At 39.8% G+C, this 27,335-nt stretch overlaps 1 protein-coding gene across 1 annotated transcript in view; it reads right to left on the bottom strand.

Annotated features, from left to right (window-relative positions):
• The window catches only part of PAPPA (pappalysin 1), a 290,144-nt gene that overhangs the window by 228,071 nt on the left and 34,738 nt on the right, over window positions 1–27,335 (bottom strand). Inside the window, 1 exon segment of the mRNA XM_043980172.1 lies at window positions 21,656–22,721. Within this exon segment, the coding sequence (XP_043836107.1) occupies window positions 21,656–22,721 (1,066 nt within the window).

The raw sequence follows: 27,335 nt of genomic DNA, 5'->3' as shown, positions 1-27,335 counted from the left end.
CCCTAGAAAGGTAGGCTCTGTGCTGGGAGCAATAGCCAGTTGGCAAAAACCCCACTTTGACCTTTTCAGTTTGGGTGGGACAGAGTGACTCACAAAAGACTAGCAGGCATGTGTGGGTTTTAAACTTCATTACAGATCCCCTAAACATTATCTTTATCCTCAAACCTAGCCCTCATCCAAGTATCTCCATTACTGTATATCACTATCCTTCCAGGTGTCCAGATTCATAGCATTTGTGTTTTCCTAAACTCTGCCCTCTACTTTCACTGCATATATCCCATCAATAATCAAATCTTGCTATTCCTTAATTTATCGCATCTTTCTACTATCTTCCCTTCTCTCTACTCATATGACCGCCCCCACCCCAGTTTAGCACCTCATCACTTCTCACCTGTACTAAAGTAATAAATTTCTAATCAGTCTCCCTGCTTTAAGTCCCTTCCTTGCCCAATCCATCTTCCCCACAGCTGACCATGTGGTTTACCTGAAGGTCTGACCATGTCAATACCCTTTTCAATAAACTCAGTAGCTCTTAAGGACTCTAGGATCAAATATTATCTCAAATTTATCTTATCCTTTTTAAATGTCTATTTTTATGTAAATATTACAATGTATACATTCTTGATACACTAGTACATGTATATAATTTAGAAAAAACATACATTAGGAGTCAGTACTCTATTTTAAAAAAAATAATAGTGTATAATCAAAAAAGTTTTGATACTTAAGAAATAGAAGGATAAGATAGATGGGGAGGGAAAGAATCAAACAGAATTTTTTCTCCAAGACAATCGTGCATGGTAAATATAGGAATATGGTGTAATAGAAAGAGCCCTCAAGTGTGGAGACTTGGATTCAAATACTGGCTCTGCCACTTACTGTGTGACCATGAACAAGTCATTTAACCAAAAGGGCAAAGTCTGTGACTTGTATAAACTTTGTGCCTCCCTCAACAACCAGTGTGGTGCTCTGCATAAAGAAGGTATTTAGTGAAAGAATCCATGCTATATGGTATAATGCAAAGAGCCTAGACTAAAGGGCAAGTAACATGGGATGTAAGCCCAGCTCTCTTAACATATTTAGTGCCTTAAGAAAATTCATTTCCCCTCTCTGGACCTCATTTCCTCCATCTGTAAGATGAAAGGATTGAACTATGATCTCAAAGATTCCCTTTTACTTCATCATTCTTTTTTTTTAAGCTGAAGTAGGAGGAGTTTTGAGTCTAATAACTGAAGTAAAAATGCCAACTATAGTGGGATAAAGGAGAGAAGAGGTCAGCTACGGTCCTAATGGGGTAGCGATGAGAAAAGTGAAAATGGAGTGAACCACAGATAGACACATTTCTGTTGGCACAGAAGAACTGGCTATCCACTCCTGATGCCTCATTAACAAGACTTCAGAGACTTCATGGGAAAAACACTGGAAGTGTCAGATATATTTAAATATTAATATATATGTATATACATATACACACATATATATATATGAAAAAAGGAAGGAAGGAAGGGGAAGGAGGAAAGGAGGGAGGAAGGACAGAAAGAAGGAAGGAAGGAAGGAAGGAAGGAAGGAAGGAAGGAAGGAAGGAAGGAAGGAAGGAAGGAAGGAAGGAAGGAAGGAAGGAAGGAAGGAAGGAAAGAGGGAAGAAAGGGAAAGAAGGAAAATGGCATAACTATTCAAAGTATGAGAGATGTGGTATAGCTGTAAGAGATAAGCTAGAGGAGCCCAGACTTGATTGGGTTTAAAACCTCCTACACTTCAGCACTTATGAGTCTGTTCTCTTACATGTAATGGTTCTATACGTGTAAAGAGCATCTCAATTTATACATCAAGGTCTTTTTGATTTTGCAAAATTATACTTACAAACATATGGTTATCTCTGAGGGATGAGAAATTAGAAAATAAAACTCAGTTTGGCTTTCCAAAACAGTCCTGTTAAGACATCCATTAGGGAAATTCCCATTTCTAGGGAGATTGTGACTACTGACCCAAATCACAGGAAGTTGAGTTCATAGATTGTGAAATTAAAATGTGAAAGGGATCTCAGAATTGGCTTCCCTTATCTGTAGGAAATCTTAAGTCTCAGGTTGGGAATCCAAGGTCCAGAACATGGAAGTGATTTGCCCAATGCCACAGAAGTGGTAAATAACAGAACTGAGACTAGAATCCTGTCTTCTCTTTTCTCCCCTCTCTCCCTTCCCAGGCCTATATTCTTTCTGCAACATAGCAACAAAATGTATTTGTATTATGAGGGCACTATAGTTCACAAGTCCAAACTATTAGTAATTAAAAAAAAAAAAAGAAACAGAAATGGGTGAGAGTGGCAATTGCAGCTAGATGCATAGTGGGTAGAGCACTGGACCTGGAATCAGGAAGACCTGAGTTCAGATCTGGATTCAGACATTTACTAACTGTGTGGTCCTGGACAAGTCATTTAACTTCTGTCTGCCTGTTTCCTCATTTCTAAAATAGGGACAATAGCACTTACCTCCAAGAGTTATTAGGAGCAAATGAGATATTTGTAAACTACTTAGAACAGTGTTTAGTTCATAGTAGGTGTTTAATAAATGTTTGTTCCCTTCCACTTCCCCCTTCTTCATTGTACTACATTCTGTTGCCACTATGAGGAAGGCAGTTCTAAGCCTATGAACAGATTGGTTTGCCTTCATAAATGAAGGCTAGCAGAATATTTATGCAAACCTACACACATACACCAACTTTGGTGTAGATATACAGCAAAGCCTAGCATAGGGTAGTATACATTCCACCCCTTGCCACAAAAGAAAATCAGTTTGGGGAACTTATGCAGATGCTCATCTTATTTGTAGCTTAAAAATTGAGATAGGTTCTTCGGTGGCACTGAGAGGTTAAGTAACTTAATCATGGTCAAACAGCAGGTGCCAGGGGCAGAATTTGAACTAAGTTCTCTCTGTGTCCAAGGATGACCTTCTATCTGTTAAGCCATGGGTTGTCTCTACCGCTGCCTTTGTATTTTACATGCTTGAGAAATGTTTCCTGAATGAATGAGTGGCTGAACCAAGAAATGTGATGTCAGTGCTTGAAAATGAATTGCTGGGCTAGCATAGACACATCCCAATTACCCATTTCATATAAAACTGCAGGCGGGAGCTCTATAGACCAAATGGTTACAGGAGGCCAATTTTCAGTTTTTCACAAAGGGTCATCCGGCAGCAGTGTAAGCTAGAGATGTGGGCCAGCTTCCCTTCAAGATCCAGTAACAAGCAGGATGTCCCTATGTCTAAGATGAGCAAGCATGACAAATTCAATAGCTAACCCTCAGAGGTTCAGATGTTTTCCAGAAACCTAACTGTGCTGCCCCAATCCCTTGGCCCTAAGCAAAATGAAAGAGAGGTCCTCTCCGGGAGGCATTTTAACCTGAACCATAAAGAAAGAATAGGACCTGCAAAATATCTTTCTCTTTTCTTTTGTCTTTCTAATTCCAAACTAGACTAGAACCCTGGAGTTGAGAGTAGCCCAGAAGGGATGGGAGAATGGAAAATAAGAATTAGCCAGGCTCTTCCAGGCCTCAGGACAGCTGTAGGTCAGGTTGAGGTCAGCTTTTCAAATCCTTTATTTATTTCATCCCGATGAGTTTGCCCACCTTGTCAGAAGTTCTCTTGGATGCAGCAGCAAATGATATTAGGTATTCTTGAGAAAGACAATTCTTCTACCCTGATTCACACATCCATGGGCTAGAAAATATTCATTAGAGGAGGAATCAAGGATAACTATCCTGGGGAAAGGGGGGTTTCTGTTCCTTAAAAGCCCATCCTTCTGAGGGGATAGATCTGCATCTGTTTCCTGCTTCCTAAGTGGGCTTCGCTCATATTTTGTGAGGCCTCAGTTTCCCAAAGGGGGAATAAGCAGGGAAACTGGCATGGCCCCAACACCATGCAGTTTCTCTCCCTGGAGACCACACCAATGGAAAACAGTCTGTGTTCTGTAATGGTGCTCCTGTCACTGGCTGAAGTAATTTCCTCCAAAATACTTTGAGGCTTGGTATCCCCTTGGCCCCCTGCTGTCTCAATGAGAAGGAGAAAACATTTGGCGACATGTCACAGTGTGAAGGTTTGTTGCATTTTCCCCAGTCACTCTGTCAGACAATGTTTATCACAAAATGAATGGCTCAAGTCTGGATCAGTGGCTGGGAAAGACAGCCATTGCCTGCCTTGGTGCTTCTCTTCTATTCTCAAATGAAAGTGATTTTTGTTTTTAAATTTTCTATTTTGACTTTTGCCTATGTGCCAGTGGGCAAGATTAGCCCTTGGCAAAACTATGAAGTAGGTCAAACTTGTCTTTGCCAAAGCTGGACTGTTTGCTGCTGATACTTTCTGTTACCTTGGCCCATATCAGGACTCCACTGTCCTCAAATCTCACTCATCAATTTCTCTTCCTGAATTCCCCCACTCCCCCACCCCCAGTTTAGAATCTATTCTCAAGAGAAAAGGTCTACCATTAGCTTATCATGTGGACTTAGGCCTCTTTTCTCATCTATAAAACGAAGTGTTCCTCTTCAGATCCAATATCCTATGTTCTTCAAGCGCTATTGTTCTATATTTTAATATTCTATGTTCTAAAATCTCTAACAGTTCTCATATTATGCAATCAAACAACCCTTGTGGCTCAAACATTCTACATTCTAAGATCCCTTCTAGCTTTGAAAGTCTGGGACCATCCTTTCTTCCTCACTATTCTTTTAATCAAGTGCACAGTTCCTCCCAAACTCCACCCAACCCCTTCACCCAAACTACATTCTCAGAGTTCGACTTGCCATGGGCAGAGAGAAGTTCCAACTCCTCTTCGTTAACCCTACATGTCTAGAATTGTCAAGAGATAAGCTCACACTCCTATTCTGATTAAATCCAATTCATCTTAACTTTAATTAGGCACTTAAAATGTGGGGCTCTATGTTTGGAACTGTTTCTTTATCAGCATCCAGTATTGGATCCAATGGAACCTCTGTACCTCACCCTCACTGTCAAAGTTATGTGGAGCCCATGGAATGTCAGTTATATGGGCCTGAGAACCCACAAGGGCCAGAGCGCCTAGACTTAGCTTTCCTGCCAAAATCACATTTCAAAGCCATGAGTGCAGTTCTGGAGAGGGATCAAAGCTTTCCCAACTGTCATAAGAATATTTCCTTTATGCATCTCACGGGGGAGTGCCAACAACATATTTCATAAATGCATTGGCCTGAGATGGTACAACTCAATAATAACTTGAATGGGAAAGCTGTCAGAACAAGTTTTATAGAAAAAGAAAAAGGAGGAAAAAAAATAAAGAGAGTAACACACAACAACAACAACAAAAGAGAGCCTTAGAATTAAATAAATGTCCACTGGTATTCCTGTAATGGAAAGAGACTGTGAAGTTTCCAGTCTCTCAATTTCCAAAAGTATAATATGACCATTAGCATGTTGTAAAGCAGGAATCTACCACAAGCCCAGATGTCCTAAGCACCATTACAGGCCGGCAGGGACACTGATTCATGTTAGTCTGTATTTCTGTTCCCACCCAAAAGTAGTTTGCACACAAGCAGCCTTCCTTCACAAAGACCAAGGGTCAACAAACTCTGAAAGGTACAATGCCAAGTTTCTGACCCCTTTCCTTCTAGTGTGCAAGATGGAGGAGGGGGCAGAGGAAAGGCTGTTTACATGCTGATTCTTTCCATGCTGACTGCCAACTTGCTCCTGGAGATAGACCCTAGGACCTCTTATGAGCCTTGGAGAGGTTGTTGGCAATGTCTAAGAGCAGCAATAGAACTCTATAAATGGCAGGACACCATTGACAGTTAAGTAGATGGGTCTCCTTGCCAAGCCAAGTGTTGTATTCTCTTTACAGGAGGCCTCTCCTGCCCAGGTCAGTCCTCCAATACCACCTCACTCCACATTCCTACTTGGTCTCTAAAACACCAAAATTGTCTCTTGACTACAGTTGCTGAAAGGGGTTCTAGTTGCTGAACAGTCCAAATCATTTGAAGATGATTATCAAAAATGAAGATCAAAGCTATTTTTTAAAGTCATTAAGTGAGATAAATGTCAGAATGTTTATTGTAGTCATACCCTGGTGTTCTGAATCACAGGCTCTATCCAATCTGTGACCTGTTGTAAATCTAAATATTATATTTAACCTCAAGTAATGTCTAATTGTCAAGTAATCTAATGGCCCCAGCTTCATCCTCTTTCTTTATATATGCCTCAAAAATGCCTCAGTCTCTTTTCTCTGAAAATGTCAATAGAGAAATAAACAATGAAAAAAAATAAAGGAAACCTTCAGAGGGCTTATTAAATTCTTGCAATCCTAGTGATTGGCTCTTATAATTACTGCCTTTTTACATTGATGCCCAGGGATTACAAGTTTAAGTCTGCTCTTCCACATTGCCAACGTGTGACTTTCAGCTAGTCACTTTACTGGTCTGAACTCTGATTTCCTCATCCATAAAATGCAGTTTATTATCCCTGCCCTGCCTGCCTCATAGACTTGCTTTGAAGATCAAGTAATATAATCAATCTGAAAGTATTTGAAAATTGTAAAGCATGTACAAGCACAATTTGTCACTGTCATTTTACCTGAAAACACTTAAAGAGAACATTAATGACCACTGCTGTCTGGTTGTGGCTGAGGTTCAAATAGTTTAGCCTTCTTTCTTCCTTCTTTCCTCCAGCATCACTTCCTTTTTACAGTGTCCCAACCACAATCAATAAATAAACCAACTAACCACAGAGCGCTAAGAGACGCTTACTCACTCACCACGGTGGGGAGTAAGTCACGTTTGCACAATTAAGTGACATCTCAGTGCTAGCAGTGTATATTTCTAAAGCTGTAAGGAAGAAAACTACACTAAGTATTCATAGGAAGATCATATATTTTTAATGCAAGTTGTATAACTACTACAAGGGGTAATTAGATGACACAGTGGATAGAGCACTGGGCCTAGATTAAGGAAGACTCATCTTTCTGAGCTCAAATCTGGCCTCAGGCACTTACTAGTTGTGTGACCTTGGACAAGTCACTTAACCCTGCTTGCCTCAGTTTCCTCATCTGTAAAATGAGAAGGAAATGTTAAACCACTTCAGTATCTTTGCCAAGAAAGCCCCAAATGGAGTCACAAAGAGTTGGACATGACTGAAATGACTGAACAACAATAACCACTACAAATAAACACTTTGAGTTTTTAGTCATATAAACCCAATACTACATCATTACTACAATCTAAACTCTAGCTAATATCAAGATTAGCCAGGTAACAAAAATGTTCATACAGCTACTGGGACATGACTGATGGGGAATTTCTAAATTTCCTTAAGCCATCCCTAGGCAATGATGACTTTTATTGGTACTACCTGCACAAGTGTCTGAACTAATTGCCTGAACCAATTGCAGAACTTCAAAAAATAACTGGTCCCTTTATTTGCCTTTCAAAAATCTGTGGCCTAATAAAACTACAACAAATTAAAGGGAAAAACAAGAGTTTTTCCTTCTTGGATATTGCTCCTCCATTATAAGTAAGGTCAAGTTCCTTAAAATGAGGCTTCATCTAAAGTTTCAAAGTATAAATGGAACTTCACACAATGCTTTTAAAATCTGTTAGTTTGCAGATTATTTTTTTCCAATTTTTATTCAGTCATCCTTCAACAATTGTCATGCCACCCCACCCCACACCCTTCTTTGACAGACTTCAAATCTGGAAGAAGGTATCTCCATGATTTTCTAATACTGCTTTTTATTAGAAGAATCAAAAATCCAAATAGAACACAGGAAATATGCTCTCACTAAATTTCCATATCATACTATAGATTTTCTGAAGCATTTGAGGGAGGAGTGTAATTTTAGGGATCAATTTTCCCCCAAGCTTGCTGCTCTAAGAGAGGTTCACCATTAACCTCAATTAAAGTATTCCTGAAGTACAGTGCTATGGAAAAAGCACTGAACCAGAGAGAAAGGCTAGATTTTTATACTAATTCTACAACTGCAATCTTAAACAAATCACTTACCCTATCTGTTGTACCACAGTTTCTTTATAGATAAAATTAAGGAAATGAACTAGGTAATAGCTAAGGTTCCTTCCCAATCTAACATTCTAGATTCCATATTCTAGCATTCAATATTCTAAGGCTCTTTCTAGTTTGAACATGTTCTAAAAAATGTTCCTTTTTCTCTCTGTTTCAATAGAACACACATGCACACACACACACACACACACACACACACACAATAGTTCAGGAAACCACAGACATGGCATTCCTGAGTCAACTCTGGATCTTTTCCACTCACTGATATTGAACTAACATTTGTTTCATAAGGACAGAATGACTCTGTGTTCAGGGGCCAATGACTCAGACCAGAGATGTTTTATGCTAAGTACTGACAATGAGGATCCCAGAATCTGGAAAAATGAACTAAAAGGTATGCACTAGGAATGCACCAAAGTTTCTTACACAGTAGCTAAAGCCCTACTTTATCCAACATTTAAGACATGTAAAGAGCTTTCTCTTCCCACTGGATAGTGTCCCAGGTGTCAGTAGCTACTGACCTATGAAATGATGTTCAACAAATTTAGCTATTTAGAATTCCAAAGACAGCAAACTCTCTATTTGCTTTTACTGAAGGGTAGTAGTAATCCTTCTCCTATCCCTAATCTTTCCAAGGATAGAGTTGATGGGAAAGAGAGAGGCAGATGTCATACTGTTTTCATGTATATCTTACTGTTTCCTAAAAGTCAATGCAATTGAAAGAGTACCAAATGGGGAGATAAGTGATCTGACTTCTATTCTTTGTTTTCTTGCTAGCTAGAGCAGTATAACCTAGGGCAAGTCATCTTATCTTATCCTCATCTGTAAAATGAAGATGGTGGGTTAGATGGTCTGAAAGATTCCTTTTATTTTTACTTAATTCTATTTTATTTTATTTTCAGGATGACATTTTCTCCTTCCTACAATCCTCCCCCACCCCACATGGAGAAAGAAAGAGAAACAAAACCTATTGCAAGCTTCATGTAGAGTCAGGCAAAGCAAAATCTCACATTGGCTATGCCTCCACCAAAATTTCATACACAAACAATTGTGTATATATGTGTGTATGGATATGTATATTGGTATATATGATATGTATATATGTGCTATATATTTCCATCTATACTTTCAATCTCTAACTGGAGATGGAAAGCATGTTTCATCATGAGTCCTCTGGAACTACTTTCACTATATTGATCAGAGCATCTGCATATTTTGAAGTTGTCTTTACAAAATTGTTGCAACTGTATAAATTATTCTCCTGGTTCTGCTTGTTTCACTTTGCATCAGTTCATACAAGTCTTTCCAAGTTTCTCTGATCCTTTTAGCTCTAACATTTTGTGATCTAAGATTCCTTCCAGACTTAATAGTCTAAATTCTAAGGTCCCTTTCAAATCTACCATTCTACATTTTAATGACCTTCTAATATAGCTTTCTGTGATTCTGTGATCTATGTGGCAATAGAAGAGAACAGTTGTACATCACATATGATACAAAATTTCAGATAATTCAGAAATCATTAATACTGATCCAAAATGGATCTTGATAAAACAATGCTTCCTGGAATATAGAACATTTGATATATTTAACTAAAGCCATTCCAGATTTGACCCTTTTGGGGCAGCTAGGTGGCACAGTGGATAAAGCGCCAGCTCTGGATTCAGGAGGACCTGAGTTCAAATTCGGCCTCAGACACTTGACACTTACTAGCTGTGTGATCCTAGGCAAGTCACTTCCCTCATTGCCCCACAAAAAACAAAACAAAACAAAACAAATTTGACCCTTTCCCCTAATCCTGGCATTTGTGGTATTTTCTGCAAAGTATTCTATCACCTCAAATTTCCAGAAATCACAAAGAGAGTAAACACACACATGCACAAACACGATGCTAGCACATGTACACACAAGCAAAAATAATTTTTCTACAAAAATTCATCCTGAGGAGTACATCTCCTTTGATTTTATGACCACATCATACTTTTCCTGAGATAGAACCTCATGCAATGCAGTTCTCCCTCCCCCTATTTCTCTACAATTCCCTCACTCCCACCCCACAAAATCCTGAAACACTATATAATTTGGTATAGTTTTATTCACTATTACCCTTTGTGGTTATAAAAATGCTTCAGTAGTCAAAAGTCAGCCTTGCTGGCTAAGAGCTCCGGACTCCTAAACTCACAAGGGACTCAACATCAGAGAACAGAACCACTTTTGTCTCCTTATCAGAGTAAACTGATTAAATAAAACTATTAGCAATTGCCAAACCATTGCCCCATCACCATCTACCCTACAGCTCCTATGTCTCCTAACAAAAGAGAGTACAAAAGATAAGCATAGAGGAGAGGAAAAGAATCACAGTTATCAAATGTTAGGATTTGAAGGAACTTCAAAACAATGTTGTATCTGGAAGGGATCTTAACACAAAGAATATTCAAATACAAAATAAGGAATGTCCTAGCTGGGTCTACTAGAAGTCCGTGTAACAAACTTTCAATTGAGTTTTCATGGTGACAAAATCTTCATTTTTCTCAGAACTCTCTATCCCACTTCTTTTTGGGGCTGACTCAAAGATGTCCTATTCTCTGTCACCCTCTGTCTCTTTCTCTGTCTCTATCTCTCTGTCTCTGTCTCTCTGTCTCTGTCTGTCTCTATCTCTCTGTCTCTCTCTGTGTCTCTGTGTCTCTGTGTCTCTATCTCTGTCACTCTCCCTCTCCCTCTCCCTCCATCCCCTTAAGCTCCCAGAGGCCTCCTTTGTCTTCTCTTCTAATAGATAGTCTTGGTTCCTATTTTATGAAGAAAACAGAAATCTTCACCTGTGAATTTCCTTTTCTTTCCTTAAAGTGTACCTCAAACTCTACAAGTTCAACCCTTCTAACTGATCTTTGAAGAAAAATTTGCCCTTATCTTTGTCAAAGCCAACACAACTTCCTGTTGCCTTAATCTCAACGCTTCCTATCTTCTCCAAAAGCTTGCCTCATTACCCTCATCCTCACTACCATCGCCACCTCTTCATCTTAAATCTTTCCCTACTACTTGTTATTGCTTGACATGTATGAACATGCTCAGCTCTACCCCATCCTTAAAAACAAAATATAAACAGACATACCTCACTTGACCCAGCCTTTCAATCACACTCACACTCTCACCCTTATCTCTCATCTCTTTCCCTGATTCCTCAATAATCATATATCAACTTTCCCCTTCCAATAAGTATTACCCAGAACTCTGTCCTGGGCCTTCTCTTCTTTCTCTATATGTGCTGTCAAACAAAGTTAATCAGTTCTTGTGGGTTCAGTTGTCAACTCTAAACAGATGAACTCCCAAATTTAACTGAACTCTAATATTACATGTTGTCCTACGTTTGCTGGCAATTTCCTGTATGTATTGTAGGCATTCAAACTCAAAATGGAAATCAGTATTTTCCCTACCTCTAAACTCCCTGACTTCTGTTAGTTCAACACCAGGTTTATAACCCTGGAGTCATCCCTGATACTCTCTTGTCTAGCCCCAAATCCAAACAAGGGCCTAGTCTTATCTAGCCAATCCCCCAAACACTCTTGCATTTATCCCTTTCTTGCTCCTCATCTAGCCAGTATGGAAGTTCACTACTTTCATTACCTATCACCTAGACTAATATAATTATCTTGTAATTCATTTCCCTGCTTCTAGTTTATCCCTGTTCCAATTCATCCTTCACAAAGCTTCCAAAAGAATCATCCTGAGTGAGAACAATACTTCTTTAATCTTGCAAAGGGGCAGCAGTCATATAACACCATTCTTCTGCTCAAAAACCATTAGTGATTCCCCATTGTCTACAGTATAAAATATAAACTTAGTATTAAAGGTCTTCCATGATTTATCTGGCAATTTATATACAAATATACACACACAGATATATACACATGAACATATATGAATGTGTGCATATACATATATTATCATTTCTATATACATGCAGAAAGACACATGTGTGTATAAATATGTACATATACATGTTTTTCATGGGTGTACATATACAGACACACACACATACACACAAAATCCCCTTAACAAGCTCTACATCCCAGCTGAAATGGACTACTTGCCATTCCCATAAGGTGATATCTCATCTTCTGCTCTCATATATCCTCACAAGTCATTCCTCATTTGTAAAATTTACCACCTCTCAGAAAATCTTATATTCCTTTAAGGCTCAACTCAAGTGTCACTTCCTCTATGAAGTCTTCTCTCTCTCCCTCCTCAAATATCCTTGTGCCATACTTATTTCTCACTCATTTGTCTTTCCTCAATAGAATGTGGGCTCCTTGAGGGCACAGATTGTTTTTTGTCTTTATATATCCCAGCACCTTAGCTTTGCACCCAGTAGGCACTCAATACAAATCTGAGCAATTAAATTGATTTGAGTAAAGGGAAAATATTACTTCCATGATTCAGGGGGAAATAAAACTATATTGTATGAACTGAAACACAAAGGGGCTGACAAACTTGTTCAATATCTTATGCCAAGTTGTTATTCAGTCATTTCAGTCATGTCTGACTCTTTGTGAACCCATTTGGGGTTTTCTTGGCCAAGACTGTGGAATGATTTGCCACTTCCTTTCTCCAGTTCACTTTATAGTAGAGGAAATTGAGACAAACAGGGTTAAGTGACTTGCCCAGGGTTACATCACTAAAAAGTTTCTACAGTCACATTTGAACTCAGGTCTTCTTGACTCTAGACCTGGTGCTTTATCCATTGCAACACCTAGCTGCTCCATAGCAAGTTACTTAGTACCAAGTTTTCTGGCTCAGACCAAACACTATTCATTCATTCATTCATCCACTTATTTATTTACTTGCTCATTTCTTTATTTTTATTTTGATTTATTGCTGTTTTTATTACACCATGCTACCTCTGATAAATGACGGGAAAAATAGTACTCAGTTGCTCTGGAAGCATGGTTTCCTTGGCACTCAAATACAGTTGAGAAAATGTACCTCCTTTATTTCTTTGAAGAAGTAAGAGACTACTGGTATTCAATATTCCATATTCTGTCATCTTCAAGTAAGGTGGTAGGCTTTTGTGTTTAACTTTTTTTTTTCTTTTTTAAAAAGTCTATTATGAGGATGTTCACTGCGTGCAGTATATTCAGAAGGTATATTCAGAAAATGAAGGTGATGTGAAAAAATTTCAAAAAGAAATATAGCTGCTTTAATTAAAACAATTTAAAAAGTAAGTTGGATATTAATTGAAAAAATAAGGCAGAATGTGGTGATATCCAAGAAATAGCCTTCAAATCTGATATAGAAGCTCTTTGAACATGCATGCAAGCCATTAAGTGAAGAAAAAGAGGGTCACTGGCTTTCCAACAACTAAAAATGGAAAGAAGCACAGTCCTGATTTCATTCTCATGTGGTCAGTATCTCCATGTCTATGGGCTGTTCTCAGTCTTGTAGGTGTAATCCATTCCCAGAGTTTGCCACACACCATGATAACCATCTGGTCACGGTTAGGCTCACTTTTCATCATTTTAATCCTTCCACCCTACAACCAGTTCTATGTATCACAATCTGATTAAGCTTCCTAAAATATCACTTGTCCTGTCCCTCCCCTGTTCAAACCTCTCCAATCATTCCCCACTGACTAGAGGATGAAGTCTAAACTCCACATTTAAATCACTCACTATTGGGCCAGCCATGTTTCACACTGCTGCCCTTCACAGACCCAGTGCTTCAGCCAAGCTAGTCCTTCAATGTTTGAACATTTTCATGCATGAATTAGTTTTGTCTCCCAAAACAAATAATGAGACTTGCGTTGAACACAAGGACCATGTTTTATTGTCTCTAAAATATACAGCATGTGCTTTGAATGTAAAAGAGGTAGTATGGGGGTGAGGCGAGGTGGGGGGGGGAAGATAATATCTAGTGTTTTTTGCCTTTCTTGGCCTTGATTTCCACCTCTGAAAAATGGAAAGGTTGGCCTTGGTGACCTCTAAGGTCCATCCTAGCTCTGACATCCTAAGAATTTGGCTTAACTGATTAAAACTTTTTTTTCCCTGAATGGGCTTTTTTTTCTTTTACCTAAGAGCTCTCAAACAGTATGGATCCTGGTTGAATTTCAGATTGAGAAACTAGTCATTAGATGCTGTGGGTGCTACCAAACAGAGATAACCACTTAAGTGACCCAAAATAAATGAGAACAAGATGAGAAAGCACTTCTGTTTGTTAACAGTGACATGAAGTAGACTGAAGACTAGTCTTTTACACTTACTATCCCTAGAACCACAAACCTGAGATAGGTTTCTTAGAACCTAGAACCTTATATCTCAGACTTGTAAAGGGCCTATTTTGGGGCTTCTTCCTTAAAACTTCTTGTAATATTGAATCAGTACCAATAACAAATATAACCTGATCTCTGTGGAGTATCCCTGTTGTCTTTAAAAAAGAGAGAGGAAAAGGTTGGTTTGTTTTTATTTTTTTTATTTTTTATTTTTTTTATTTTTTGCGGGGCAATTGGGGTTAAGCGACTTGCCCAGGGTCACACAGCTAGTAAGTGTTAAGTGTCTGAGGTCGGATTTGAACTCAGGTACTCCTGAATCCAGGACTGGTGCTCTATCCACTGCGCCATCTAGCTGCCCCTCTTTTTTTATTTTTTATTTTTTTATTTTATTTTGGTTTGTTTTTAAAGAAAAACTCCCCCAACAATCAAAGAATGTTTTTCCCTCCTCTTCCCCCTACCTCAAACCCTCAAATCTTCCCAAAATTGGGATATCCATATTCAGAGGTGAAATTCAATCCCTAAAGTGCCACTTTTCATACTTTGGAAGAATAGTCTGGAATGGCTGGAGAGGGCATACAAGATGGAGTTTCAGGCTTCACTCTACATTTCCTGAGGTTTGATGGTTTGTATTAAACATTCCTGCCTCCCTTCCTTTGTAAAGCCTCATGCAGAGTGTCCTCTACTTAACTCATACTCACTCTTTAAGCTCTTTGACAGGAATTTCATGCTTCTGTCAAGTCTGCATCTCTACAGTGGTGGCTGAGCGCTCTGAATATGTGCTTCCAAAAAACATACTTGACTGATACCACATGGACTGCAAATTTCAACCTGTCATAGTGCCTGCCAGTTATTAACTGTTGCCCATCACTTTGGGGGTCAAGTTCAACCTAGATACTTCCATCTTCCTTTCAGGAACATCCCTTCAAATGTCACCCTTTGGCACATTTTGCTGGTTTTATTTGCAATCTCATTACTAACTGTGTGCAGACAAAGTGCTAACCCCTCCCTTAACCTCACTTTCCTTTTCTGTAAAATGGCTATCATAAGTGTACTATAATCAGGGCACACCAAGATTATAAAGGTGAGCTATGAAAAATCACAGCCTGTTATAGGGAAAGAACAACAAAAACAACAAAATTAGCACCAGAAAATCTAGGTTCAAAGTCTGATGCCAATGCTGATGAGTTATGTGGCTAGCAACAATATCATTTAAACTCCATGAACCTTAGTTTCCTCATCCGTGGAATGGGGATAACGATATTTGTATTCTATAACTTACAGAGTAATTGTGAAGAAAATGTTTTGTAAACCTAAAAGCATCATATAAGCATGTTACTAAAACCACCAAGGAGTTGGAATGAGGGGTAGAATATAATCAGGAAAAATCAGGAAACATGGGATCATGGAATCTCACAACTGGAAGAAACAGCTCATGGGGGGCAGGTAGATGGCGCAGTGGATGGAGCACCGGCCCTGGATTTAGGAGGACCTGAGTTTGAATTCGGCCTCAGACACTTGACACTTACTGGCTGTGTGACCCTGGACAAGTCACTTAAACCTCATTGCCTTGAAAAAACAAACAAACAAAAAAAGAGTATATTGCCAGAAATCCCTCTAGAATATTCTTGACAAGTGGTCATTTAGCCTGGCCTTAGGTCACTATCAGGGAGAGGAATTTAACTACTTTGTGAGGCAATTCGTTCTGGGTTTGAACATCTCTAATTTTTGGATGGCTATTTCTTGAACTGAGTCCAATTTTCCCTCTCTTTAACAGCAGCACATTGGCCCTAGTGGTACTTAGAACTACCGAAAACAGGCCCACTTCACTATGATAGCTCTTCAAATGGACTGACTTAATATCTCACCCAGGCTCTAATATAATACTCAGTACTCTGTAGGTATTCAATAGATGTTTGTCACATTGAATTGCCTGATTTTTTTTCTTCTTTGAGCTAATATCCTCATGTACTGAACTATTCCTTTTTTTTTTTGACATGGATTTGGATTATCCAAATTTTGGGATGGCAATAAATGAATGGGAAGGGATAAATGAGTACCACATAAGTAGTATGAGTTGCCAACAGCTTCCTGCAGCTGCTGACAGTAGAAAAGTCAAGGGAGGTCATGTGGATGTAACACAAATTAAATTAAATTCAACAGACCCTTTAACTATGTGCAAGGCACTGTGCTATGGATGATGTAGAAAAGCAACAGATGTGGAATTGGTAGATGTGGATTTTAGCCCCTGAGCTATCCCTAGCAGATGTATATGTACATACTCATATATGTACACATGTATGTATGCAATGTTAGGAAAGTCAAGTAATCTTTCCTGGCCTTAGTTTCCTGTCTGTAAAAGGAAATGGTTGTCTCAAATGGATTTTAAAGTTTATTGTCCCTTTAACTTCTAATATTATTCATGCTAAAGTGGCAACATGGTATTGTACATATATAACACTAGCTTATAAAGAGTTATTAGAGACCTGCATTCTCCCACCTTTCACACTTACTAGGGGTATCTGTAACCATTATCCAAATACTTCATCACTCTAACCAAGCCTCAGTTTCCTTTTCTGTAAGGTGAGAATTTCTTGGAGTACCTAACAAGATTGTTGAAAAGAACAAATAATAGACTATGTAATAAAGCATTTTGTAACCCTAAACATACCATCTAAATGCAAGCAGTTTTTGATAGTGAGTGTTTCCTCACTGAAGGTTTTAAAGTCAGATGACCAGTCCTGGAGTATTTTGTAGAAGAGATTCTTGTTCAGCTATGTGTTAGATTCGATGGCTTCTGAGGAACTTTATGTTCTAAGTTTCTTCTAGCTATAACATTCTATTACTCTTGGATCATTCAATAACCAAGTTGATATTGGTGGCTCCTATTTTGGTTTAAGAATTTGATGGGTGACTACTCTTTCCCTGTAATATTAATTCAGAAGAGCATGAGGTGGCATGGTTTAGAAGAAACAATATGGTGTAGTGGATGAAGCATGCAATCTTGACTGAGAGAACCTGAAACTAGGTCCTGCCTTTGCAACTTACTAGCCAACCACTAGTTTAACCTTGGGCAAATCACAAAAACTTTTAGGCCTCAGGGTTCTCCAATGAAAAACTGGAGTGATGAAACCTGTAGAACTGACTTCATAATGTTGTTCTGAGGATCAGATGAGACAACCAATGTTAAAGCTTTGCAAATCTTAAAGTACCATATCAATGGTAGTTATGAGTAGTAGTACCCTCTAGAATTTTATTTGAAGGCCAAAATTTCACACCAATCTAATAGTACAGACACTATTCATAGATAGATACTGACCTAGCCAAGTGGAACTATAGTGGGGCTTCATTGTTTTACTAAAAAGTTATGCATTAAATTTGGATTTTCTTTTTTTTCCATTTTTGAGAGATAAATTAATTCTATATTCAGTGAATCATTGCTCAAGTCACATCCCACTATCTGATCAGGTCCATAAGTTCTGATGTTACTATATTGGGTTTTCTTAAATAAGCACACTTCATCTTTTTTTATTGGGGGGGGAGGGCAGGGCAATGAGGGTTAAGTGATTTTCCCTAGGTCAAACAGCTAGTAAGTGTCAAGTGTCCGAGGCCGGATTTGAACTCAGGTCCTTCTGAATTCAGGGTCGGTGCTCTATCCACTGTACCACCTAGCTGCCCCAGTACAATTCATCTTTATTAAGTGCTTTAAGGTTTATAAGATACACTATTTGTAACAATCATGTGAGTTAAGTGATGTGATTACTATTATTTCTCCTTTCATAGTTGAGGAAACTGAATCTCATAGAGGTAAGAGAACCTGCTTAAGAACTCTAAACTAGAAGCACACTGGAAAGATTTTAACTTAGCTCTCCTGATGAACTTGTTATCAACTTGTTCATCTTCCTCTCTTTTTCTCCTTCCCTTTCTCCCTCCCTTCTTCCTACCCTTCCTTCCTTCCTCCCTTCCTTCCTTCCTCCCTTCCTTCCTCCCTTCCTTCCTTCCTTCCTTCCTTCCTTCCTTCCTTCCTTCCTTCCTTCCTCCCTTCCTCCCTTCCTCCCTTCCTCCCTTCCTCCCTTCCTTCCTTCCTTCCTTCCTTCCTTCCTTCCTTCCTTCCTTCCTTCCTTCCTTCCTTCCTTCCTTCCTTCCTTCCTTCCTTCCTTCCTACCTTCTTTCCTTCCCTCGGTGTTATTTTATTATTATAGAAATGTCCCAGTGAAGAACAATGAAACTCAGCACCTTTGCAGTAACTTTAAACATCACAAAATTGCCTGGAGCCCTGAGAGGTTGAGTGACTTGCATACAATCATACGATCCCTTCCTTTTCCTACTACACTCTATGTACATTTTGCTATCTTACACTTACCCAGAGTAGAATGCATGTCACAGAAAGCTCCCTTTAAGGAGACAAATGATGCTAGGCAGGAAGAAACATGACTAGCACAACAAGGAAGTAGAGAGAGTTTAAGAGACTTCAAAGCAAAGAAAGCTCATATCCCCAAACACAACCTAAGTCCCACGATCACCTGAGCAAAACCCTTCCCTTCTTTTTTACACACAGGTTTTCACAGGCTTCCCTTTGTCCACAGGAGCTGATGTGGTTTGGGCCATTGTGGCTGAGCACAGCAATTCTTAGGTATTTTCAAGAGAAAGGTCTTTGTTTGGTTGGTTTAATCCAGTGTGTATTGCTTTCCCTGCCAGAAAACTTGCATCTCTGGTGCTCATTCAAAACACCGGCACGTGGTTGTAGTCAGATTCTGGGCAATAATAGTCCAGTGAATGAGGAAACAAGAGATGGTTCGAGCAAACATTATTGACTTTGTAAGTATAATCTGAACATGCCAGAATCCCTCTCTTAACCTGACCACTGAGGTAGGATAAATTTGCCTGTCAGTTTAAAACACACACTCACACACACACACACACACACACACACACATTCATATCCATACACACACATACACACAAACATACACATACATATCCACACATACATACATACTTACTTACTTACATATCTTCCTAAATTATTTTAGTAGCAATAATTGAATCATAGAATGTTAGTACTGGAAGGAACCCTACAGCACAGAATGTTAGGGCAAGAGAGTTTAGAACTATATTCTTTCTTTAAAAAAAAAAAGAACTATATTCTTAGAGCTATACGGTTAACTTAGGTTAGATAATATTATGTCTTTCTTTGGAGGGACCTGAAAATATAGAATGCTAGATGAGAAACTGTTGGAGCTAGAAGGGACCTCAGAAGTTATCTAGTCTGGTCTAATCCCCTCATTGAACAGAAAGGACAACTCAGAGGTAAAATGCCCCTATTTCACCAAACTTTCTTGCAGATTTTTTCTCTGGTTTTAGGACATAAAAATGATTCTGTTTGCTCTTTCTTTCTAGATGTTTACCATTCCCACCTTCACTCTTATTTTCTCCTCAGGTAAAATAATGCCATCTCACCTACAGTATCCTCTTATCCCCATCTGTAAAATAAGAGCAATAATGTCACCTAATTGCCAGGATTGTGGTGAGGATCAAATGAGACTGGTTGTGTAAAGCACTTTGCAAACCTTAAAATGTAATATAAGTACTATTGTTGTTATTATCATTATTCCTCACCTATTCTTCAAGGGTCATCTGCAACCCAACCTTTGCTAGGGAACCTTCCCTAACTATTCCTTCCCTCATTGGCTCCCCTTCCTCTGAACCTCTTAATAATTGAACATCTGTAACATAATTTATCATCAAATTAAATATTGTCCTATTTGTTCACTATTTTTCATTAGAATGTTAGTCTTGTCTCCCCCCCTCCCCAAAGACTACAAACTCTGAAAAGAGGGACCAAGGAGGGCAGCTGAGTGGCACAGTGGATGGAGCACCAGCCTTGGATTCGGGAGGACCCAGATTAGGATCTGGCCTTGGATACTTGACAATTGCTGGCTGTGTGACCCTGGGCGGGTCGCTTGGCCCTCATTACCCTGCAAAAAGAAAAAAAGAAAAAAAAAGGAAAAAAAAGGGACCAAGTCATACTCCTCCTTCATCTGTAGTACCTTACATAAGAGTGGGCACAGTCCTGCAGGCATTGATAAATTATTGATTGATAGACTGCTCTTTAGTTTCCCTTAGAACAGATATCCTTAATTTGTGGTCCAGACCCCCAAAGGGTCTATGGATAGATTCCAGGGGTATTATAAACTTGAGTAGTAAATATATGCATGTGTACATATACAGGCATACATACACATATAAATAAGTATATACTCCCCCCCCCCAACTAACCACTAACTGAAACTTAGCATTTCAATTATTTAAAAACATTATATGGAAAAGAGGTCCCATGGCTCCACCAGACCTCCAAAGGGGTCTATGACATACACACAGGCTGAGAACTCCTGCCTTGGAAGGAAGGGGCAGGGGGGCGGGGGGGGGGGAAGGGGGCAAGGAGGGAATGTTATGAACTCCAGGAGAATATTCTAGGAGCTAAACTACATTCTCATTCATTCCTTGCCCCTTGCTCTGTTGCTGTCCCCCTATGCTAGAACCACTGAATCTTGGAATTTGGGATTTGAAAGGGACAATAAAGACCACATAGTCCAAGATACTTAGTTTACATAAGAGGAAACAGATCTAAACAAACAAAGAGAATGCTAGGTCTCTTCAAGTTCTAAAATTCCTTGTTTGAAAGTCCAAGAACATGTGTCAGGCAGAGAGGCTCCTATATTTTATGACTCCCAGAATACCCTGATTCCCAGCCCACCTCCCTACTCCCCCAGCCAGCATCTCTTTCCCCATAGGTATTGTGTTTGTGTTCAGGAGGCCAGCACTTTTTAAGAGAAGAGTCAGCAAAAAAAACATGCAAAGACCAGCAAACATGCTGAAAACATCAGCAAGTCCAGTATTGTACGTGTTAAATGGAAAGCAACAGTTCAGTTTTAACCAGAGAAACTCAGATCAGCTGGTTCTTCTTGACTTGGGCTCTCCAGCCCTCAGGGTTGAAGGACATCACCTGAAGTGAGCCTAGGCCAGTTTCAGTACAGTTTTGGTTCTGGGTTTCTAGTTTTATTATACAGGCCACGGTGGAAGCTCAGTCAATTATTAAGTAGGCTGAGTTCTCTTTCTACCTTTCCCCTGCCTCTCCTCATGCATATGCCCTCAATAGCCAGCAAGAAAGAGTGAGGACAATGAACCCGGGAGTCAGAAGACCCGGCTCCTAGTTTAAGCTCTGCCACTAACTAGTTTGGGGACTTTGGATAATTCCCCTCATCTCTCTGTGCTTCAGTTTCCACATCCACAAAGTGGAGATAGAAATGTCTCCACTAACAACTTTGGGTACTGTTTGTACGAGATTTTTGCTTAACAAGATGCCTACCTGTATGGAGAGTCTGGGTCAAAGCATGTCTTGGTGACATCAGTAATTTCAGGGTTGCAGCACTCCCCACCATCAAAGTTGTATCTCTCATAGTTACAATCCATGTCACATACGCCATTCTGCTTCTTCTTACTGAAGGCTGAATGTCGGAGGTGCCGGCAGTCCCCGCCATCATAACCTGTCAGAGTGTGATTGCACTCAGGGTCACAGTTCTCATCTCCAATCTTACTGATATCACAGTTGGCTAGGATGAGACGACGTCGAAGAGAAGAATTCCTAACTTCCAGTACTTCCAGCTGCCATGTGATGTTATAGCGGTCAAAGGCCTCTGTCAGCTGCTGGTGCTGGAATTCGATCTGTTGTTGGCTGACTGTTGGATTCTCCTGGTTGTCATCATAGATGTTCACCACCCGGTAACGCACCAATTTCGGGCGGCGGAAACTAGGGAGCTGGTTGTAGCTGGCAATCACTTCTACATTGTCACAGAGTGTCTGCCCACACAAGGGGGGCTCCAGACTAGTATCAAGCAGTAAACCATGGTGGTAGCTGAACTCAACTTGGGGGCTGCTCCCATCTTTCATTGAAGACCACATGCTTTTCATGTTCTCTAAGTTCTCTTGAATAACAAGTTGAGGTCCAGTGCCTAGTCCATAATTTGCCCGCCCCATGTCCAATAAGATCTCCTTTTGAGATCGTGCTGTCTTCCAAAAACTGAAATGTTCAATGTAACCCCGATAATTATGATTTAGGGCGTTCCCACCCAGCATGAGCACTTTACACTTCTGGGTCAAAGGGCTAAAGATTCCACCCACTTGCTCACTACCCATTGCAACCTGGGCACCATTCACATAGAGCTTCATCAATCGTCCATCATACGTGGCAGCAAGGTGCACCCACTGATTAGGGAGGTAGCTTCGGTGAGCATTGATGGTAGTCACCTTCCGAGCCCGGTCTGTCTTCAGGGAGAAAAAATAACGGGGATCTCTATTGCCCTGGTCACTGATGGTGTGAATCCCCACGGCCCATCCTCGGTCACGGGAGGTGTAAGAACATTTGTCATACAGTCCTATGTGTCCCCAAAAAAGAAATATGAATGAATTAACATAACAAAACACATAATTGTTTCCTCACCCCTCCCCAACTTAGGAAAATCTGTCTTAGCAATTAAGCTGCTGCAATAGCTAGACAGGAGAATTGGGGGTCAAGTGCTCCAGACATGCAAAATAGAGATGACTCCTATTTCCTGGCCAGAGGCCAGACTAGCTATGACATTCACTATAGAGGAAAGTCATTCCTTGTATTTTTTTCAGTTTTATCTGTAGGGTAGTGAAAGTTCCACTTCACTGTTGGTCTACCAGGGGAAACCTCAGTAACTGGCTTTGCTGATTCTATCTCTAGAGCTATTCTTTAGTCTGTCCCTCCCCTAACTACCCTGACTGTCTTTTATGAAGATATATGCCTTGTCTTGAACTGACATTTATTCATTTATACACTCAGAAAATGAACTCATACCTCCCTATGTTCATACATCCAGCATACTGTGTGTAGAAGACTATACTAGGTATGGTAAAATAGAGTTTAAATAAGATATCAATCCTTCCTTTATAGAACTTAGTCTAGAGGCAGAGCCAAGATGGTGGAGGAAAGACATTAAACCCACATGGCTCCTCATACAATAACTCCAAAAATAGCAATAAAAAAACCCTTGGGGCAGAAAAACACAAAAAAAATATGGGCTGAGAGTTTTCTCCAGCTATAGATAGATTACAGGGGGCCATGCTGGGCCATGAATATAGCCTAACCCCTCAATTGGGCCGACACACCAGACATCGGCCAGAGGAATTTGCCCCAGTGCCGCTGAAGCGGCTGCAGCACTGGTGTCTTCTGGAACTGAAACTGAGGTCAGACTGAACGGCTGCAGGGGCAGGGGAAGGATTCGACTGTCTCACCCCAGTGGGGAACCAGGATGAAATTCTGAATGGCCAGAGACCCAGGTGGGGGAGGGGAACAGGGGAGCAGTCTCATCTGAAGCTGAGAACCACACCACAGAAAGCTTTGTTGGTTGGTTGCTTTAGTAAGTAGGCCTGAGGTTATCTCTGGACCTGAGAACAGGCCAGGTGAGATTAAAGCCTGCCTCCCCTCAACCCAAAACACCTGGGACCCTCTGAAGCTGAGAACAGGAGTGGAGCCGAGAAGCAGCCCCACCCCGCAGTGGAGAGTTTAAAATTAAATGAAAGTGAGGCCAAGCAGGCTGAGAAGAAGCACAACCATCATTCGGGCCATGCTGTAGCTTGAACAGTGTGTCCTGGGAGCAGAGTCACACTTTAAGAAGGAGTTAAAAGCCAAGAAATATAGAACTTAGTCTAGTACAGTGATAAGACAAACATAGGTAGATATAATGCAGTGTATTGTGTAAGTACATAGAGAATTGCAAAATAAAACATTTAATGAACTCTTAAGGGAGAGAAGGAAGAGGTCTATAAGGTTCTCTACTTAAAGGAAAACTTTAGCTTTAGAATCTGAGAGTTAGAAGGGACCTCAGAGGCCATGCAGTCCAACCCATTCCATGTAGATACTTCAGGTAGAAAGTAGACTAGACCTGGAGACATCAAATTTGTAGCAGTCAAAATTCCCAGTCCCAGAGTGCAGAGAACTAAATTAAAATGTAATTGGGAAATGTTTAATAAAGTAAGTAAAAATACAACATAACAAAGGTAATGTTAACTTCTGGTTTTCTGAGTCAATGGGCAAACTACAGAGAGGCATTTCTATTTGAGTTTGACACCACTAGATAACTTTTCCCAGCTCTGCCTCATTCAAATCCAATTCATTCCCAAGTAAAGACATCACTCTTGTGATGTCATTGGTCCTCTTGGAGAACCAAGGATGAACAACAACAACTAGATAAGATGACCCCTATAGCTCCTTGCAATTCTGAGATCTGAAGTCTCTGTGAAATATAGAATATAGAATGGTCACTAGACAATAATATATGAGACAGAAAGAGAGGGGAAGGAGAGGGAGATAAAAATGAATGCAATATACCCTTTTAGACAATTTCTACTTCAGGCTCAAGATTGATTTCCGCCATCATAACTTAAGCTGCACATTTTCCATTAGCACTAATAGGATGCTCATGGAGAATGTCCAGCATAATAAATTGAGAATGTTCTCACAGTCTTTACTCAGACACTGAATTTAGGGTCTTGCCCTAAGTATGAACATAGCTATTCTTTCTCTTTATGTCAGAGGTTGTCTCAATCTAGAAACTTCTTGCTGACCAATCTCCATTAGACCCCCAAACCCAATTCATTAAACTAATTTCAAGGCATTTTATACCCATTTTGTATACGAATCCTATCCTACTTTACATCATATTTAATCCCTATAAATAGCTCAAATCTTCTATTAGATTTGTGATAAAATAATGGAATTTGGCAGATGCCCAGGGGCCCCACCTGATTGGTTTAGTATTGTTTAAATTGGGTGAGAATGAGAAACTAAGTACCTACTTAAGGATGATTGGATGGAGGCCACAACTGGCTGGCCCTGAGTGAGGTATTGGTGTACTACTGATGTAAGCAAGAGACCATTCTCAAACAACCAGCTTGAAGGACCTCCCCTTTGGAGGAGGGAGAGAGGAACTAGGAAGGAGACACTCACTCATAGAAGGACTCTCTTTTTGGTGAGGAGGAACCAGAGTGGCAGCAGATGGAGAACAGGGGGGCCCCTCTTAGTTGTTCAGACACCGGCTTGCGTGGTGAGAGATTTCACATGGGTTGCTCAGAATGGAAATTGCTTTCTTTCTCTCTGGTTATACCAAATTAGTTCTGAGCTGGTATTTCCATGCTATAAGGAATCTGTTTCTCAATCTCTCTCTCTTCACTAACATAATATATATTTTAATAAATCTTTAAAAACCTAAAATCTTGTTGAATTTATCAGTGATTTTAGCCAGCTTTTCCCCAAGACTAGGGGGAACAGATTAGAACCCACGTTTAGATTTTAAACAACACAGATTATAAACTACTTGAGGGTAGGAACTATGTTCCAGTAGCTATCTTATCCTGACATAGCAAAATATATTACTCATAATATATATTTTAAGAAATTTTTCTGATGAATAAATTATCATTTTTGCAATCATAGTTTTTGCTCTATATTTATAATCAACATAATTCACCAAATGCTGGTTACATTCCCACTACTGTATTGGCTACAAGGGTGAAAACAGACATAATTTCTACTCTCAGGTAACTGATAACATGACAAAGGCTACCTGACATGTCAACATATATATATATATATGAAATACAGTAAAATATGATAAGGACAAAGGACAGACCAGGCAAAGCACTATAAGAAAATTAGGAAAGAGTTGTCACTTTCATCTGGTGGCATCTCAGAAGATTTTATGGAAGAAATGTCATTTCATATATATCTTGCAATAAGTGATTTCAAACAAGGGAGATACGGCCTATACAATGCATAGAGAAGGGAGATTCCAGGACATGACCTGTCCAATCTGGCTAGAAAATTAGAGGGCATAAAGGTAAAGAGTGTGTAATAAGGGTGAAAGAGTGGCTAGAAATTGAAAAGCCTTAAATGCTGAATAAAGAGAGTATTTTATCATACAGGGAATGAAAAGCCTCCAAAAGGTTTTAAATAGAAGTGTGATGTGGTCAGGCCTGTCCACTAGGAAGATTAATTTGACAGTTGTGTGAAGGATGAGTTTGAGAATGGGGAAGAGACAGGGAATGGGGAAGAGTTTGGAATCTATTACAATAATCAAGGGGAGAGTTAAGGAGCTGAACTAAACTAGTGCCTATTGTTTTTGTTGTTTATACTTTGTTCTCAGAGAGGATCGTGACATTAGGGGTGATGTCATGACTAGCAATGAATTGGATTTAAGTGAGGGAGGGTTGTATGAAGACACCAACCTCACTCCCTCTTCCAAAGTTATCTGGGTACAGCAGCAAGATGTATGTACATCAGGACAACTGGACATGGCCCTGGATGTCTAAAGCAATTGAGCCTAAGTGACTTCCCCAAGGTCACACAGCTAGTAAGTCTCTGAGGTCAGATTTGAACTCAGGTCATCCCAAGTGCAGGTCCAGTGCTCTGTCTACTGTGCCACCCAGCTGCCCCAACTAGTGGCTATGTGAAGGGAACAGATGAGATGGATATATGAAAGAAACTGCCAAGGCAAAATCAACACGATTTTTAAAACTGACTAAACATTTTGGGAGAAAGGAAAGAATAAAAGGTATTCAGAGGTTTGAGTTGGGGGGTAGGAGAAGGAGTATTGAGAGGATATTGATATCATCAATGGATAGAAGAAGGAGGTGAGAGAAAGATGCTGAATTCAGTTTTAGATATGTTACGTAAGAAGTACCAAGGAGAGGTCCAGGTTTAAATATCCTGTAATCAAGTAAAATGATGGACCTGGATTTCAGGGGAGCTCAGGGCTGGATATATTCATATATACTACATATGTGTACATGCACATAAATGTGCGCGTGCACACACACATATACACATATTGTTCTTAGTGCCAGAGCTGTCCCTATTCTATAATGCCTTTCTTTGAGTGTGGGTGTGGGTGTGAATGAAAGGAAACACGGTATAGTAGAAAAGTAAGTAGCTTGAGAGCAAGGAAAGTCTGGGTTCATGTCTTACC

Source organism: Dromiciops gliroides, chromosome 2 (genome assembly GCF_019393635.1).
Source record: "Dromiciops gliroides isolate mDroGli1 chromosome 2, mDroGli1.pri, whole genome shotgun sequence".
Lineage (NCBI taxonomy): Eukaryota > Metazoa > Chordata > Mammalia > Microbiotheria > Microbiotheriidae > Dromiciops > Dromiciops gliroides.
The sequence above is the reverse complement of the archived record's forward strand: the minus strand, read 5'-3'. Positions and strand labels throughout refer to the sequence as shown.